Here is an 18,323-nt window from a genome sequence, read left to right as displayed (position 1 = left end):
ACATTCCGCTTGCCGTAGTTCAAGAAGTTGCAGCGCACATTTGAAAACGTGAGGCGCTAGAGAGCAAATTCATTCAACTTTGCAAAATAAAATTGCACCACTAGATGGGGGAAGAAATTACATAGTGTCCCTTTAAGGCAGATGCCTTTTATTTGTTTTGGTTTGATATTGTCCTCTACCCAGATACTGAGCAGAACCCTAGTTTCCTCCGACAACCAGAACATCATGTGTTTTGCTGCAGTGTTTTTCAGACTGTATTGTAACCGTGAGAAAAAGGAGTTCAGCTGCTGAGCCTTTTCTAAAGCAGCAACAACAACCCTATCTTTTACCGTGACACTGTCTCATGCCAGCGATCGGCCTGTCTAACTCAAGTGTCACAGAGCCCCAATTAAGCCCACAGTTAAGCCCCAAAAGTAGCAATGAAGATGCCACTGACCCTGTAATGCACTTGCTCACCTGCTTTTGAGGTGATTATGTAATTGTCGCTACTATGTCCTTCGTGTTTAAGGGTCCAATGTGTAAGATGCAGTGACATCTAGTGGCCAAAATTTCAAATTGCATTCAGCTGAAATGTACATCACCCTCCAAAGTAGTCTCCAAGTAGGGAGTCCCATAGCATCTTTGGTTTGAAACTGCTCATCTGAGGTCATGACAACAATGATTCCTATTTTAATATCATGTTATCCAAATGAAAACGTTATGAATACTGTATTTTCTGCCAATAAGATAGTCCTTTATTAGTCCCACCGTGGTGAAATTCACAATCTTACAACAGCAAGGATGGTAAGAAAGTTGGCATAAACATAATTTTATGTTTGTGAATTTGCAGATATTGTGCTGTATTGGTTATAGAGAAATAAAAAATAAGATACCACATTCAATATGGAACGAATCACATTCGGTCACCCAAAGTTTTGCACACTGATCTGACTTGCAAGGTTATTTGTCTCGTCTAATTTGTCTCTCGCTCACTGGCAGCTGGGACAGGCTCCAGCTCCCATGTCCCTGAACAAGATAAAGGCGGTATGGAATATGAATGAATGGTTGGAAGCCAGGAACAAGGAGCAAAACCAGCATGGACAGGAGCCGAATTACAGCATGTGTCATGAGTATTCCACCCAATCCTCAGTCAACACCTGTAACACTTATCCAGAGGATACCATCTTATCTTTATATTTCTCAGTGAATGTTTTTTATTGCCCTTCCTTTTGCCATTTTCTCCATATAATACTTGTAGGGAAGACTAAAGATTGTCTTAACAGTAAGCATGGTTTTTCATAATAGGTACAGTGACCTTAATTCCTGTTGCAGTCTGTATATCATTCAGTTCGGGGAACATTCTGTGGCCTTGTGCATTCCAGGTGAGCACATGACAGCAGGCACTAATCATTGAGAGTAAACAGTTAACAGTGTTCCCTCATAACCCCGTCTTATCTGACCATTTTTTGAGAACCTTTGAGTTTACATTGCTTGACTATACAGTTTCTGAGAAGAAATATACATATAGAAGGTGTCTATCAGAGGATGCTGTAACCAGATTTAAAGAATTAATTCCATCATCCTTTTCTTCACTGCCATGTGCAGATATGACAGACGACGACTACCTAAATTTTACTCCAGCAACACTTGACTCCTTGTTGACAGCACTATAGTTTCAATGCGTACAACACTGGACAATGTTGCCCCCCTGAAAAGGAAGGTAATCAGTCAGAAGAGGTTGGCTGCTTGGTATAATTCACAGCTGCGTGCTTTAAAGCAGACTGCAAGAAAGCTGGAGAGACAGTAGCGTTCCTCTAATTTAGAAGAGTCTCAATTAGTCTGGAAAGATAGTTTAATAACGTATAAGAAAGCCCTTCGTAAAGCTAGAACTGCTTATTATTCATCATTGATAGAAGAGAATAAGAACAATCTCAGGTTTCTTTTCAGCACTGTAGCCAGTCTGACAAAGAGTCCGAGCTCTGTTGAGCCAGGTATTCCTTTAACTGTCAGCAGTGATGATTTCATGAGCTTCTTTATCAACAAAATTGTTTCTATTCGAGAGAAGATTGATGAAGTCCTTCCCACTATTATCAGTGATGTATCATCAAGTACAGCAGCTTTAGAACCTGATTTGTATTTAGACGGCTTCTGTAAGGTAAGGTGACTTTATTTATACCCGAAGGTAGATTTGTCCTCTGCTTTTAACCCATCCAGGTTGGCACCTGCTGACACGCACATGCACAGGGTCACACACTCAGAAACAGATGCCAACCTGGAGCGGTGGGCAGCCATGAAGCGCCCGGGGAGCATGGGGGTACGGTGCCTTGCTCAAGGGCACCTCAGCCGTGACAAGGAGGTGGACTGACACCCCTCCAGCTATCAGTTCCACCAATCTTTTTTGAGTGGCAAGACCTGTCATCCAATAACCGCCAACCTTCCGGTTATTGGATGACCGACTCTAACCACTGAGCCACGGTCGCCCCAGTCCAGTTGATCTCTCTGAACTATTGACAGCAATAGTCTCTTCTAAACCATCAACTTGTATTTTAGACCCAATCCCAACCAGACTGTTCAAGGAGGTTTTCCCCTTAATTGACACTTCCATATTGGATTTGATCAATCTGTCTTTGTTGACAGGATATGTACCTCAGCTTTTTAAGGTTGCTGTAATTAAACCTTTACTTAAAAAACATTTACTTACTCTTGATTCAGAAGTGTTAGCTAATTATAGACCTATATCCTGTCTAAAGTTCTTGAAAAAATAGTTGCAGCTCAGGCTTTGTGACAATTTACACGGAAATAATCTGTTTGAAGAGTTTCAGTCAGGATTCAGAGTGCATCATAGCACAGAAACAGCACTGGTGAAAGTTACCAATGATCTCTTCTTAGCCTCTGATAGCAGACTTGTGTCTGTGCTTGTCCTGTTGGATCTCAGTGCTGCATTTGATATGGTCGATCACAGTATCTTATTAAAGAGACTTGAACATGTTATTGGGATTAAAATAACTGCATTAGGCTGGTTTAAGTCATATTTATCTGATCAATTCCAGTTTGTTCTTGTAAATGAAGAATCTTCCTCACACACCAGAGTAAGTCATGGAGTTCCTCAGGGTTCTGTGCTTGGACCGATTCTTTTCACTTTATACATGCTTCCATTAGGTAACATTATTAGACAGCATGGCATAAATTTCCATTGCTATGCTGATGATACTCAGCTGTACTTATCTATAAAACCAGATGAACCCAATAGGTTGGTCAGGCTACAAGCATGTCTTAAAGACATAAAGACCTGGATGACTCAGAACTGTCTGCTTCTAAATTCAGACAAAACGGAAGTTGTTATCTTTGGACCTGAGCGCTCTAGGGAGAAATTGTCTAGCCACATAGTTACTTTAGATGGTATTTCCTTGGCTTCTAGTTCTACAATGAGGAACCTTGGAGTTATTTTTTACCAGAATTTATCATTTGACTCGCATATAAAACAGGTTTCTAGGACTGCTTTCTTTCATCTTCGTCCATCCATCCATCCATCCATTATCTATACCGCTGAATCCGTCGATCGGGTCACGGGTGGGCTGGAGCCTATCCCAGCAGTCAATGGGCGAGAGGCGGGGTACACCCTGGACAGGCCGCCAGTCCATCGCAGGGCCACATAGAGACAAACGAGACAAACAACCATGCACGCTCACACTCACTCCTAAGGACAATTTAGAGATGCCAATCAACCTAACATGCATGATTTTTTGGACAGTGGGAGGAAGCCGGAGTACCCGGAGAGAACCCATGCATACACGGGGAGAACATGCAAACTCCACACAGAAAGGCCCAACCTGGAACCTTCTTGCTGTGAGGCAACAGTGCTAACCACCACACCACCGTGCAGCCCTATCTTCATCTTCGTAATATTGTTAAAATCAGGAACATCTTGTCTCAGAGTGATGCAGAAAAACTAGTCCATGCATTTGTTACTTCAAGATTGGATTACTGTAATTCTTTATTATTGGGCTGTCCCACATATTCTCTGAAAAGCCTTCAGTTGATCCAAAATGCTGCAGCCAGAGTTTTGATGAGAACTGACAGGAGAGATCATATTTCTCCAGTTTTAGCTTCTCTTCATTGGCTCCCTGTTAAATTCAGAATATAATTTAAGATTCTTCTCCTCACATATAAAGCTCTTAATGACCGAGCTCCATCATACCTTAAAGATCTCATTGTAAGATATTTTTCTAACAGAGCACTTCGCTCCCATACTGCAGGTTTACTTGAGGTTCCCAGTTTCTAAAAGTAGAATGGGAGGCAGAGCCTTCAATTATCAGGCCCTCTCTTGTGGAATAAGCTGCCAGTAAATGTCCGGGAAGCAGACACCCTTTCCACTTTTAAGACTAGGCTTAAAACTTTCCTTTTTGATTAAACTTATAGTTGGGGATGGCTCAGGTGATCCTAAAACATCCCATAGTTAAGCTGCTATAGGCCTAGACTGCTGGGGGAGCTCATCTGTCACACCTTTCCTCACTTTACTCTTTTTCCCCTGTTTAATTTCTCAAATGATATTATGTACATGTGACATTATTGTGGTCATTAACTCATGTTTCCCAGTTCCAACAGATATCCTTTGAATGGTGTTACAGTGGTTTTTTCCCCACTCTTTTCTGTCTTCTCAAACCCCAGCTGGTCGAGGCGGATGGCCACCCTTCCTGAGTCTGGTTCTGCCAGAGGTTTCTTCCTGTTAAAAGGGAGTCGTTCCTTTCCACAGTCGCCTCAGGCACGCGCAGGACGGGAGATTGGACTGAAGACAAGTTTCGGTGCAATCTGTTGGTTTCCTTAGCTAGGAAATTGTTTTTGAATTGGCACTACAGTGCACAGTGAAAATGAGTACACCCCTGTTGAAAAGTTACATTTTGAACAATATTTTAATACACACACAAGTTATTCCCAAAACGTGCATAGAGTAAGTTTAATACAACATCTGTTGAGCTTACAACAGAAAAGAAAGGTCAATAATATAACTTAAATGACCTATTTGTCCTATTTGGTGTCATCAGATCACAGGACATGGTTCCAGCAATCCATATCCTTAGTTTGTTTGTCTCTGATGAGACAATGATAAACAAATTTGCTTTCGATGGTGTCAAGCATGTGTGGTGGTAAAAAGTGATTTGTACAAAGAAAAGTGCCCCATGCTTAAAGTCAAGCATAGTAGTGGGAGTGACATGGTTTGGGGCTGTATGGATGCCATCAACAGTAGGAAGCTGAATTTCACCAAAAGAAACATGCTTGTCAACATGTACTGTGACTACTGAAGCAGATCATGATACTCTCCATAGGATTTCAGTCAAATCTCACACACGTCTCTTTTAGCCTGGTGCAGACTCAAAATGTAAAATTTCAATGTAAGGCAAGGATGAAACGCACAACGATGACCTCCCTTTTAATGCCTTTTCATTTCATGACATTTCGGGCCAACACGGCCCATTCTCAGGGAGTTTAACATAGGGGTGTACTCACTTTTGCACCAGCATAATTTCACAAAAATGGACAAATAGGTCATTTAAGTTATATTATTGACCTTTCTTTTCTGTTGTAAGCTCAACAGATGTTGTGTTAAACTTACTCTATGCACGTTTTGGGAATAACTTGTGTGTGTATTAAAATATTGTTCAAAATGTTACTTTTCAACAGGGGTGTACTCATTTTCACTGTGCACTGTATATGAATGAATTGGATTATTTTGTAAATAATTATGATTACAATTAATTGAATTCCAATTGGCTTGAATTGGACTTTATTATTTAAGTGACTTGAGATGACATTTGTTGTATTTGGCGCTATATAAATAAAAATTAATTGAATTGAATTGAATTAAAATAAACCACGTTAGTGGAACGGAATTCTCTCTTAGATTAGCAAGAACTATCGAAAAAAGCCAGGCTTTCCGCTAATCCAGCTTCATGGAACACCCCTCAGGAAAGAAAAGTGTCAGGACGGATAACTCCAATAAATATGCCTGAAAGTTGAAAAAGTAGAACAAAAGAAATGGAAAACAAATGGGCAGAAACAGGAGTCAGTGTTTGTGACTGAACTGTTAGAAACCACCTGAAGGAAATTAGGGTTTTCCATCCAGAAAATCCAAATGTAAACCATCACTAACACCTAAACAGAAGAAAACAAAGTTTCAGTGGGCTGAGGAGAAGCTGTCATGGACTGTGGATGTGTGGACTGTCCAATGACTCCATGAAGAAAACAAGCACATTTCCACAATCATTGATGATATGGGGTTGATGTCAGGTAAAGTACCTGGGGAGATGGCAGTCATATACCTCTAGAGTAAATGCACAGGTGGAATCTTTACGTTCCATCATTTGAAATCAGGTTAGTTGGTGTTAAAGTAATTATTTTCAGGAAGATGATCCATCTTGCCACAGAGCAAAGAGAACTCAAACTTTTCTTCACGAAAGACATGTCAACTCAACGACACGGCCAGCAAACAGTCCAGATCTCAGCCCGACTGTAAATTTATGGTGAAAATTGAGAAAGAAAACAAAAAAACAATCCATGACAAAGCATCATCCTGCAAAGTTCATCCATCAGCTGCTACACAGGTCAGAAGTCCTTGTCTTAAAGAATTCCAGCCGAAGTTAAAGCCAGAGGAGGTGCAACAAAGTACGAATTGTGATTTATTTTTTTTGGATTGAATAATTTTTTCCTCTTTGTAATCTGAAAAAAGTTTAAAAATAAATAAATAAATAAAAAAAAGTACAACTATTTAACATTTTTAGGTGTTCAGCCATTAAATAAAATAGTTTTGTGTCATATCTGTTTTTGGGTCAATTTCAAGCTATCAAAACAAAACGTTTAAATACCAGCCGAGTTCCACCTTTATTTAAAGAGACTTTAAAATTCACAGAAAGCCTGTTGAACTAAAGGTCACTAAAGGTCTGCAGTACCAATGATGCTGTATTAAACGCATGGACACAGTAGCTTAAATACAAAAGATTTATTGTTTTGCCAAAAGAGCATCTCTATATATTAGACATTTTCACTTTATGTAGTATATAATTCGTTCAAACCAACGCCACAAAATTATGTCCTTGAAGCCGTCCTTTTTTCATTTTACACTCACAGCAGTCTTTTTCTTACATTTGCTCTCGGAGGGCGCGTGTGGTCGTCTCATTCACAGCAGAATGTTGCGATGCGTTTAGTGGGGAGCAACACCCGGGTTAGTGGGGCTGCATGTCAGTGTTTAGCATCTGTGTGTTCTTGGCTGGAAGGAGGATCCAACAGGTCCTTGAATCCCAGTTTCTGTAGAGGCTCCTTGGCCATGAGCTGACTGGAAAACACAAGACAACATGGACATTTACAAATCGGTTGACATCAACCGAGACAGAGAGCAGCGCTTTTCATCGGCTTTCTTACTGGTCCATCCTGCACGACAAGTAGTCTTTGGACTGCAGTCGGCACTTGGAGTTGTCGTGGCGGTTCTCTCTCAGACACTTCATGAACTTCTCTTTGAAGTCTTTACATTCGCCTGAAACAACAGTAAATTAAATATCAGCCTGACTGTCCAACCATGCTATTAGAATGTAACAATGTCTGTGGTGCTGCAGACTGTTTTGTCCTTTAATGGTGTTTAATGATAATGTGCACATTATTTACAATGGTAAATGGACTGTACTAGTATAGCGCTTTTCCAGTCTAGCTGACCACTCAAAGCGCTTCCAACACTACATGCCACATTCACCCATTCACACACAATCATACAGCACATCTATATCTAGACACACTACCTGCTTTCTAATCATTCACACACACATTCATACACATGGTAGGGGTTCAGTGTCTTGCCCAAGGACTCTTCGACATGAAGCCAGGGGAAGCAGGAGTCGAACCACCGACTGCTTTTCCTCCTGAGCTACAGCCACCCATATAGCCTACTGAGTACCAAGCACGCAAATAAGCTGTGATTTAAATATATACTTTAAACTTATCTTTTAACCATTAAAGAAAAAAAAAAAAAAAAGAGGTAGTTTTAAAAACAAAATTCCCCTGAATGACGTCGCTGTACTCTGTTTTTAGTCACTTAGAATTAGACCAAAAATAATAATGTTTACAAGAATAATATGTAGCTATGTTTTGGTCTCTAAAATTACTCCAACAAAATACCTACGGACGTTTACAGACATTTTGCTGAGTCGTGGCCACAGGTGGAACTAGTTTAATTAGTCCCGAGTGCGTCTCGTGAAGCTGCAACAGTGAGCTAGCATCGTAAATATAAGATATTATACTGTAGCAAGGCAAACGTCTCAATATGTTCTGTTTCATGATATTTCGTGAAAGAAAGGCCAAAAACCACGGAGCAATGACAGTTTACAGGTGGGACGAGAATATTTTGTGTCTAATTTGACGATGCTGAAGTTGGCATCCGATTCGCAAATTAAAGGGATGGGCATAAAGGGCCATTTCACTGCACTTTGATCAACCAAAACTTTCCTGTATGGAAACTACAATAGTCACACTGCTCATATCTGGATGGAATTATTTTAAAGAGGCTATAGATTCATTAAAACCTTGTCTGGGATTTGTGAAACCTTTTTCTGATTTGTGAAAATGCAGTACAGGGCCATTTTACTGCTTTTGTGGATTCTGATCACCCTAAAGTAGGTCCTGTATGGAACCTACATCACTGAGACTGCTCAAATTAAGATTAAGATTAAAGGGACACTGTGTAATTTCTTCCCCCATCTAGTGGTGCAATTTTATTTAGCAAAGTCGAATGAATTTGCTCGCGTATTCAAATGTGCATTGCAACTTGTTGAACTACGGCAGGCGGTATGTGTCAAGATTCTCTTTTTCGCTTTTTTGGCGACGAGGATCCCTTCTCCATTGACGTGGCATAACTATGGTCTTCCATTGCGAACAAAAGTGCAGCCCGTTCAGGCTGGTTTATACCAGAGAATGTCTAAATGCTGCAATGCTTTTATTTTATGTGAAGCACTTTGAATTGTTTGTACATGAAATGTGCTATACAAATAAATTTGATTTGATTTGAATGGTTGAACTATGGGATGTCTGATGAAGGCAACAATAAAGGCTCTGGAAGTAGTCAGAAAAATGACATGGATTGAATGCGGTGGCAGAGGTTGACCACGGGCAGATGGAAGAAAGGTGAGTGAATTTTTTCTATATAAAAGAACATGAGAATAAAGTCAACAAGTGAAGAAGACTCTCGTAAGTAGTTACTGAAGTAAAATGTATGAACCTTTTCTTTTTCCTATGTAGGGAAAGACAGGAGATCCTCATGGAAATTAAAATGAACATGGAGAGGCGAGGACTTCTGTGAATTTTGGGACAAAGAAAGGTTTCACAAATTCTAAAGTGTGTTTGATATAATTTATATCATGTGGTGAATAATTAAGCCCATATTTAATTATTTTTCATACAGGTTCTGGTTTTGGATGGTCCAAATGAAAAGAAAAAAGAAAGCTCAGATGAGCTTTTTGAATTTTTAATGACCAAATAAAGTTTTCACAAAACATAAAATGTGTTTTAAAGACTCTGTAGAATAATTCCATCCAGATTTGAGCAGTCTCAGTGATGTAGTTTCCATTTGGGACCCAGTTTAGGGTGATCAAATTATTAAAAATGCAGTGAAATGGGCCTGTTCTGCATTTTCACAAATCAGAAAAAGGTTCCACAAATCCCAAACAAGGTTTTGATCAATTTATGAGGTTTTAATGAATCTACAGCCTCTTTAGAATAATTCTATCCAGATTTGAGCAGTCTCAGTGATGTAGTTTCCATACAGGACCTACTTTCATCTACTAACATCTGACAATAAATACGTACGTAAACCGAAGCCATTATAAAAGACAAGGCACTAGAAAAACCACATTTCATTTCTCCAAGTGCCTTGTATCATTGCTATTCTACATTTATAATAAATCAAGCCACTTAAGAGTTGAAACACATCAAATTGTTGTTATTTTAAAATGCGTCACCGAAGTGTTATTTAACCAAACAGGCACGAACGGCTTTATTCACTCACCAAAATGATCCAAAGGGAACGAGCCCTTGTCGGGAGCCCGAGGTTTAAAACTCTTTGAGCCGAAATTCATAGCAGTGGACATGTTCCTCTGTGTTTTTATGAACAAAAACGAAGTTTAGAATACGATAATCTCCCCAAATGACCCTAGGTGTCGCACAAATATGACGCTACTGACAGGCATTAGCAGAGAGGGATTGATAGATCTCGCTCTCTTTTTTTTCTCTTTTTTTTATGGCGGTTGGCAAACAACTTATGGAAGCATTACCGCCACCAACTGGTAAGGAGTGTGGATCACATGACTACCCAAGTCTATATATACATACACACATATCTACACACACATACAGTACATACACATCCACATACTCAATTCAATTCAATTTTTCAATTCATTTTTATTTATATAGCGCCAAATACAACAAATCGAATCTCAAAGCACTTAAATAATAAAGTCCAATTCAAGCCAATTGGAATTAAATTAATTGTAATCATAATTATTTATAAAATAATCCAATTCATTCATATAGAGCCAATTCAAAAACAATTTCCTTGCTAAGGAAACCAACAGATTGCACTGAAACTGACTCCCTTTTAACAGGAAGAAACCTCTGGCAGAACCAGATCCAGGAAGGGTGGCCATCCGCCTACACAATTACATAGACCCTACTCATATATACACATTTATATACTCTTACATATTTACATAAACTAAATTCTATTATACAACTTGCACTGTTTTAAAAAATAACCTGATATCGTGGATAATATCGATGGTTGAACAGAATTTAATAATAGACCACAGTCTATGTACCATCAATTATGCTGTTGGTTTAATTTGTTTTATGTAAAATTACTCTAAGTCAATAGAATATATGGAACCTTAATCCATAAAATTAACATATAGAGCTAGCAATAAAGTTAGAAAGAAGTTTTTTTTTTTTTAATGGTAAATATCTGTGAGTTGTTACAAAAGCAGCATCCATTAAAACCTGAGTCTTTGAGGAGCAGAGATGGCCTGAGGATCTCCAGTTTTTCAACATATGAGCGAGGGAAAATTATCTAAATGTTTAAAACCAACATTCCTCATAGACAGATTGCAAGGAATCAGCATATTCCTCTCTCTCTCTACAGTGAGCATATTGTTTTTATTGAAACTATTGAAAAAATCAGGAGGGATTTCAGTGGATAAAAGGCAAGGGCACAAACCTGAGCTGGGCAACAGTAATCCCTCTGGAAGACCTTTCTGTCTCCTGTTGTGAAGAACCACACGCAGAAACGGTAAGCCAGTATTGTTTCCATGGAGCAGTGGCAGGACACCAGCAGTTTCTGTGGGAGGAGGTTATACTGCAGTACCTACAGGAAGTGCAGTCTCTGCAGTGCCTCTCCACACTGAGTATCAGGGGCTGTTGCTCTGTTATCTTCCTCCTGAAGTCAAAGATAAGCTCCTTAGTTTTGGTGGTATTTAGAACCCGGTTGTTCACCGTGTACCATGCAGCCAGCGGCTCCACCTCATCCCGGTAGACTCATCCCCCCCTGAAATGCCTCTTTGATTTGTAGTCTCAATGCCAAAATATCTTTTGAGTGAGGTTTTTTTTGTTGTTGTTTTTAAATGCTGTCCTGAAATGCTATAATGTACATTGACAATTGAAGTAAAGCTAGAGAGACAACCCTGGCATGTGTTGGATACCATCTGCAATGAAATCAAATTTAAAAGTGATTTAAGAAAAACATTTTTCCCTTGAGGTGGTGTAAACGTAAATGAGTGGTATTGAAATATTTGTTATAGAAATGCAAAAAGATTTAGATTAAAGTAATTAAATATGTGGACGATTCTTCTACTAACAGGGTGAGTAGGCCTACACACCTGTGTTTAACCAGCAAATCATGAAATGGTCAGAGATTGTCCAAGATTACATGTATTATGGATATTATACTCTTGTGGAGTTCCTCAGTGTTGTAATCCAGTCTATACACACCCCACTCAGCTGTAGCCCCCCACAGCATCAACACTGAATGGAAACAGGTGACTGGAGTTCCTCAGATGCACAGCCAGCTCCTTTGACTGTGCAACGATCAGCTGCAGATGGATGTAAATTACCGTGAAGTTCAACCATAACTACATGGCATGGAAATACAAAGAAAAGGTCATAAAATGCTTTAAACTTTATCATAAGATCTACAAACGACGTTTTATTCTCATTTAATTCACACTGGAGTCTATGAAAGTATATGTTTTTTAATTTTTTATAGTCTGTTCGCTGAAGTGTGATAACGTGTACTAATAATTATAAATCATAATGTCTGTCCAAGGCTTGTCCTTGTTGGTGTCTTTATTGTACACACTAACACAACTGTAACAACATGTTCTCTGACTGCTGTCTGTCTAATCCTGTACATATCAGTTGTTATAAGTTCCGGTCTATAAGTATATCTATAGGTGACATAGGTAGGTTATCCCTCTGGTGGCGTGGGGGTAGTACTGCATATAATATATTCAGGATACCACAGAAGCCAATAGCTCTCACCACCACATCAAGACGCTGCCTGCACACTGCTGACATGCTAATGACACAGCTGGCAAAGCTGAGTGAAGCTGACACCCCACCCACGTGAAAAATTCAAGCAAATAGATTGATCGGTTAGTGCTCCGTTTGTGCTGGTTTGTGCCGTTAAAATTTTCGTTTGTGCTTCTTTGGTTTCTGAGATATTAAAGATTATTTTTTAGGTCATCCAAAGGTCACCATCCCCCCATATTACTCCAAAACAAACCAGAGTGGTCTACTTTTTTAGTGCTCCGTTTGTGCAGGTTTGTGCCGTTAAAACTGGCGTTTGAGCTGCTTTCGTCTCCGAGTTACGTTTTACTTTCAGTTGATCACATGATTTCACTATATTGATCAGGAGGCAATGAATTTCATCTGCTGCAGGTTGTAGTCATTCTGTTTTGTTCCAGTAAGTTCTTTTCGCCAATTCAGTCAGTGGGAAGTTGTCGGATATGTTGCTAACGCAGGAGAGTGACGGTAATGCAATCCTTGCCAACCATTAATAAACTAAATAAAAAAATACTGACTCCGTAAAATACATATAACTTCATTATTAGGCTAATGTCACTGTTATTTGCAGAAAGGGATTTTAAAAAACAAACTGGCTATCTTCTGTTCTCTCCTGCGTTAGCAACATCCGACAACTTCCTACTGACTGAATTTTAACGGCACAAACCTGCACAAACGAACTAACCGATCAATCTATTTGCTTGAATTTTTCACGTGGGTGGGGTGTCAGCTTCACTCAGCTGACAACTTCCCACTGACTAAATTGGCGAAAAGAACTTACTGGAACAAAACAGAATGACTACAACCTGCAGATGAAATTCATTGCCTCCTGATCAATATAGTGAAATCATGTGATCAACTGAAAGTAAAACGTAACTCGGAGACGAAAGCAGCACAAACGCCAGTTTTAAAGCGGAAGTCGGCAACTTTTTCTTAGTCATATTAGCTTGAACTGTCATGGGATTCTGGAAGTAGAATATTAAATAGACTGTTTAGGAAAAATAACGAAATCTGTAGCTCCCTCTGAAGCCTGTAATCATGCTTGCAAAAACCGAGCGCGCCCGGCTGTTTTTAACCAATCAAGTTAGGGTGGAGGAATCCTACTATTTTGGTTTGTTTTGGAGTAATATGGGGGGATGGTGACCTTTGGATGACCTAAAAAATAATCTTTAATATCTCAGAAACCAAAGCAGCACAAACGAAAATTTTAACGGCACAAACCAGCACAAACGGAGCACTAACCGATCAATCTATTTGCTTGAATTTTTCACGTGGGTGGGGTGTCAGCTTCACTCAGCTTACAGGCAATTGTGCTAGATTAGACTTTTATGACAGGATGTAACTTTTACTCAAAAGTAATTGAGCATTGAGAAAAAAGTAGGTTATTGGTACATTAAGGAGCCTATTTTTGGGATGTGCCGTTTTTCAGTCTACCGCTTGATGTCACACTTCTAAAAGAAAATGAGGGGGGGACAAGACAATCAGGCAGAGGAGGTGGCGGTGGTGGTGGTCACCTATAGGCTTGATTATTATGCAGTCAGCGAGACTTAGTAATAGAGCTATCAGAGAGGAACAGAGAGAGAGAGGCTAGTCGGCACGGATCATTCAGTCTGGTCCAGTCCTTTTTTCTCTCCGCTCTTTCTTCTCCGGTCCAGCTCAGATCGGAGGTGACAGGTGATCGGCGGCTCTGTCTCTCTGTCGGAAGCCAGCGGTGGATGATCTCGGGCGGGCTTCTTCCCACCGCGGTGAGACGGGACGGATAAACGCACCATGGCGCTGGAACCGGAGGGGAACAAGCCGTTATTGCAAGACGTGCTGGCGACACCTGGCAACGAGACGTGCGCGGACTGCGGCAATCCAGGTAAGACACCCGCTCTCCACGTCCCAAAACCCGGCGCCTGGAGTCGGTGCATGGCTGCAGCTGCACTCAGGCATGTCAGGCTGCTGTGCGCGCGGGGTGGGAGGATGAGAGCTTGCGCTTTAGAAGCCAACAAGTCTCAGGGATTCTGGTCCATGATGACAAAGGCCTGCCTGAAAACTCTCCTATTTAAAGGTAGAACAGGGCCTAACAGACTGGACTCTAGACTTAAGTCTGAGTCATTAAACCATAAAAGACACATGTATGACATGGTCATGAGTGTGTGTGTGCGGACTTGCCAACCGCCCTCCACACTGTTTTGTCTATGTTGTCTGGTGTCATCATACACATGCAACAACCTCAGGTTGCTCACTTATTGCCTGTGCATCTTTAGCACTGCCTTGCTTTTAATTTCAGGAGGGGTTATACCTCCATATGTTGCTTAGTGTTGGTGCTTAGCTTAGCCACCTTTATGTGACCGGTAAATCATTTTCATTATTTTTCATTTTCTCATCTCTCCATCTCTCCATCTCTCCATATTTCCATTACCCGTTTCTCCCCTTATATCTCTCTTCAATATCTCTGTTCTGTACAGTGAAATGGCAGTAAACAGTAAGTGGCCACACTAAGGCTCCAGTGCGGGCTGAGCGCCCAGTGCTTGGAGCCAAGCCTGCCCAGGATGCCTGTTCCATGGCCCTGGTTATAGCTCCTAAGAGGACTGGCTGTAGCTGCCCTTTGCAGCCAGTAGTACTCATGCAAATGTAGATGGCTTTGTGTGAGAACTGTTCACTTGAAGACCAGGATTTCGTTTTTGACTGAAAAAAAATATATATATAGAAACAATGTTTTGTTGCTTGTGTGTGTGTGTGTGTTTTGACTGTCAGCTATCTGATATCTTTATGAAGACTTTTAATCTACTGTCCAGCTTAAATAACACAGCTCTGATGTCCCAGTCATGCGGAAACCATGAAATGCCTTTAGTACGGCAGAGTGGTACAGTGTGCCATGTCCTGCCATCACGACTCTCCTTTTGACACATAGATGGATTTTGCCCTGTGACCACCACATTCTTCACAGCTTCACAGAGCTGCTAGCATGGTTAGCTAGCAGCAAAACTCTGAGTTTTGTTTGGGGAAAACTGGGATAATGATGGATACTGATAGTCTTATTTGACTTTGTTTCCCTACACTGTTCTGCAACACTCTGCTCTGCCTTGGGGAAACATTGGCTCTTAATTTTCCTCTGCTGAGACTACTGGTCAATATTTCCTGACACATAAACCGCTTTCACCTTTGCAGTCATTAAACAATCAAATTAAGCCTCTGTGAAACTGCGGTGGGACAGATGTTAGGTGTTGTGCATCTGTGAAAAGTGCATGTGGGAAATGAGATGACAGTTCTGATGAAGGTGCTTGAATACTTAGTGAAGTAGCTTCTTTTTTGTTTTTTTAATTCCTCAGCAGGTAAAGATATTAATAATTTTACAAGGACTTAGACTTAGACTTAAACTGGTGAAGCTGCATCGTCATCAGCAGTATAACCAACAGCTTTTTTTCTGTTTGCCATCATAATCTCTGAGCTCATTTCATGACATTTTAGGAGCATAGAGACAGCACGGATGAAAACTGTAAGGATAGCCATCCATCAACCAAAGCATCGCCTCCTCCCCTTGTTACCGGGAATTCCCAGTCTCATAATTTGTATCCCATAATGGCCAGGACATGAAATATTGATGCTGGTGTGGTGACCAAGTCCCAGGATGGGGACAGGATCTTATCTCTGGCCCAACACTTTCTAGCTTTATTTCTGTGGCCTTCTTATGAAAAATCTAAAGGTTTCAGTGCAGCTGAAAATGTAGAAGATCATCTCAAGACATTGCTTGAAACAAACATCCACTGAAGTGGGTGTAAACTGCGTTTACTTTGGGGTTGCAAATAACGCCATGTGAAAAAGTAACTCTACTTCATGGATATAACCTTTTTTGACATATGTGAATCGGAAAATATTTAGATTTAATTAATTTATTAATTTCATTCGTATAAAGAGCACTTAAATTTACAAAACAAAGTTCCAAATGAGGTGCCGATTTCTACAACCTCCCTTTGGAATGACAGCCTGAACGCTGTGGTGTCATCTTGCTCATAGTTTCAGTAGATTCTGAAAAACTCTCCAAGGCTTTCAGACACCAGGTTGTGGGTGCCCACGAATCCGACATGGGTTTATGATAACTTGCCAAAATGAATCATATGTAAGTACCATAGATTTCAAACACCTTTCCATTTATCCAAAAGTTTCTGCCCAACAGCAGATGATATGTTGCAAAAATTCAAGTGCCCCACAATTCTATCACAGGATCTGCAGGTAACTGTTACAACTGCTGTTACCAATGAACGAGGTTGCCCACAGTTGGGAAGGGATTGGACTGATTTGACGTGCACAAATGCTCAGGATTAATTAAAGAAGACTACCGTAAGAGTTCTTTAGTATAACCTTTGACCATCAGCTCGGGACTTGGACAAAAGCTGGATGTTCCAACAGGACAGTGCCCCAAATGCACACTGACTATTTGAAAGTTAGGTTTGTACCTGAAAAACCAGCTAATTCAATTGAAAAGTGGTCAAACATCCAATCAGAAGCCTCTCGATGTCTACTAAAAACATCTAGTCGAGGTGGCGAGGGATATTCAGGCAAACGTTAGGTGTGCTGTACATCTTCGGCCTGTATGTACGATTATGACTCGATGTTGATTTATTAAAAGATATAATGCATTAGGATTTGAGTATTTTGTTTTTGTTCTAATGAAGATGTGTATAATTCAACTCCTCTGCCCCAGAAAAATAAAACTATTGGAATGAGTCATTGAAGGCCCAACATTGCAGTGACACATATGACATGATCTGTCAGCTTTTCTCTGTTCTGGCACCCCGATGGTGGAAAGATCTCCCGACTTATGTCAGGACAGCTGAGTCGCTGCCCTTCTTTCGCCACAGGCTGAAAACCCATCTCTTCAGGAAACACAACCCTGATCCGCCCTCTTAGGACATCACCTGTTTCGTCCTAGCTCCTTACGCACTTATTTGTTTCCTAAATTGTCTTTGTTTTCTAAACTGTCTTCCCATTTGTCTAGGTACCTAACTTACCGCACTTACTCTAGCACTAGTTATGCTCTTAGCTGTTTGGTTTTGGAAGGAAATGCACTTATGATTTCTTGTGACCTGAAGTTCTTTTGCCTACCGATGTTGAACACACTTATTGTAAGTCGCTTTGGATAAAAGCGTCTGCAAAATGACCGTAATGTAATGTAACTTCTCAACACTAAACTGTAGATGTGGGGGATCCCAACTATGTCATAAGGTACATTTCCTGTGTTAAAGGTAGGGTAGGAGATCCTGGATTTTGAGTCCAGCGAAGCTGCATTTTAAAAATACACAGGTAAAAAGTCCCAACCCTTTTCTTCACTTTTCCCCCGAAGGCACGCCTCTAGAGTACATGAACGCGCACGAGCACGAAGGTGCACGAGCGCTGTTCTGACAGCAAGCATCGATCGTTGCCGTATTTAGTATTTAGTTTATGCTAACTATACGTTTAATAATGCTAGGTGCTAGCCAAGCTGGCTCTGGTTTAGCTTCCTGCCAAGCTTCTGGACGTTCACGGAGCAGGGTACGCGCACAGGGAGAAGGAGGGGGAGGGAGGAGCAGACTGCAGTTTGATAGACGGCATCAGAATCCAATCATTGTGAACGGTCCGTTCACAATGATTGGATACTGTTTTTCGTAGATTGTACGTTCTAGAGGCCACTAAAACTTTTCATATTTGTGTCAAAACTTTTAATTAATTGGTTGCAATGGGGGTGTGAAGAGTATTTCAAGCAATATGTAAAAAAATGTTCCAGAAAA

The 18,323-nt window shown here is 40.5% G+C and overlaps 2 protein-coding genes and 1 long non-coding RNA gene across 3 annotated transcripts in view; 1 reads left to right on the top strand and 2 right to left on the bottom strand.

The window, feature by feature from the left end:
- LOC142373546 (uncharacterized) overlaps positions 1-18,323 on the bottom strand; it is a 50,245-nt gene that overhangs the window by 10,909 nt on the left and 21,013 nt on the right. The window lies entirely within an intron of this gene.
- Positions 6,959-10,240, bottom strand: cox19 (cytochrome c oxidase assembly factor COX19). The gene is made up of 3 exons (XM_075456856.1): positions 10,022-10,240; positions 7,393-7,504; positions 6,959-7,306 (listed from the first exon to the last, which is right to left on the bottom strand). The coding sequence occupies exons 1-3, from the start codon at positions 10,101-10,103 to the stop codon at positions 7,213-7,215; spliced, it is 288 nt and encodes a 95-aa protein (XP_075312971.1). The 5' UTR covers positions 10,104-10,240; the 3' UTR covers positions 6,959-7,212.
- The window catches only part of LOC142373541 (arf-GAP with dual PH domain-containing protein 1-like), a 31,838-nt gene continuing 27,343 nt past the window's right edge, over positions 13,829-18,323 (top strand). Inside the window, exon 1 of the mRNA XM_075456849.1 lies at positions 13,829-14,431. Within this exon, the coding sequence (XP_075312964.1) occupies positions 14,341-14,431 (91 nt within the window). The 5' untranslated portion in view covers positions 13,829-14,340. The remainder of the gene's footprint in view (positions 14,432-18,323) is intronic.

The sequence above is a fragment of the Odontesthes bonariensis genome, chromosome 23 (genome assembly GCF_027942865.1).
Source record: "Odontesthes bonariensis isolate fOdoBon6 chromosome 23, fOdoBon6.hap1, whole genome shotgun sequence".
Lineage (NCBI taxonomy): Eukaryota > Metazoa > Chordata > Actinopteri > Atheriniformes > Atherinopsidae > Odontesthes > Odontesthes bonariensis.
This window is presented reverse-complemented; position numbering and strand designations above follow the sequence as displayed.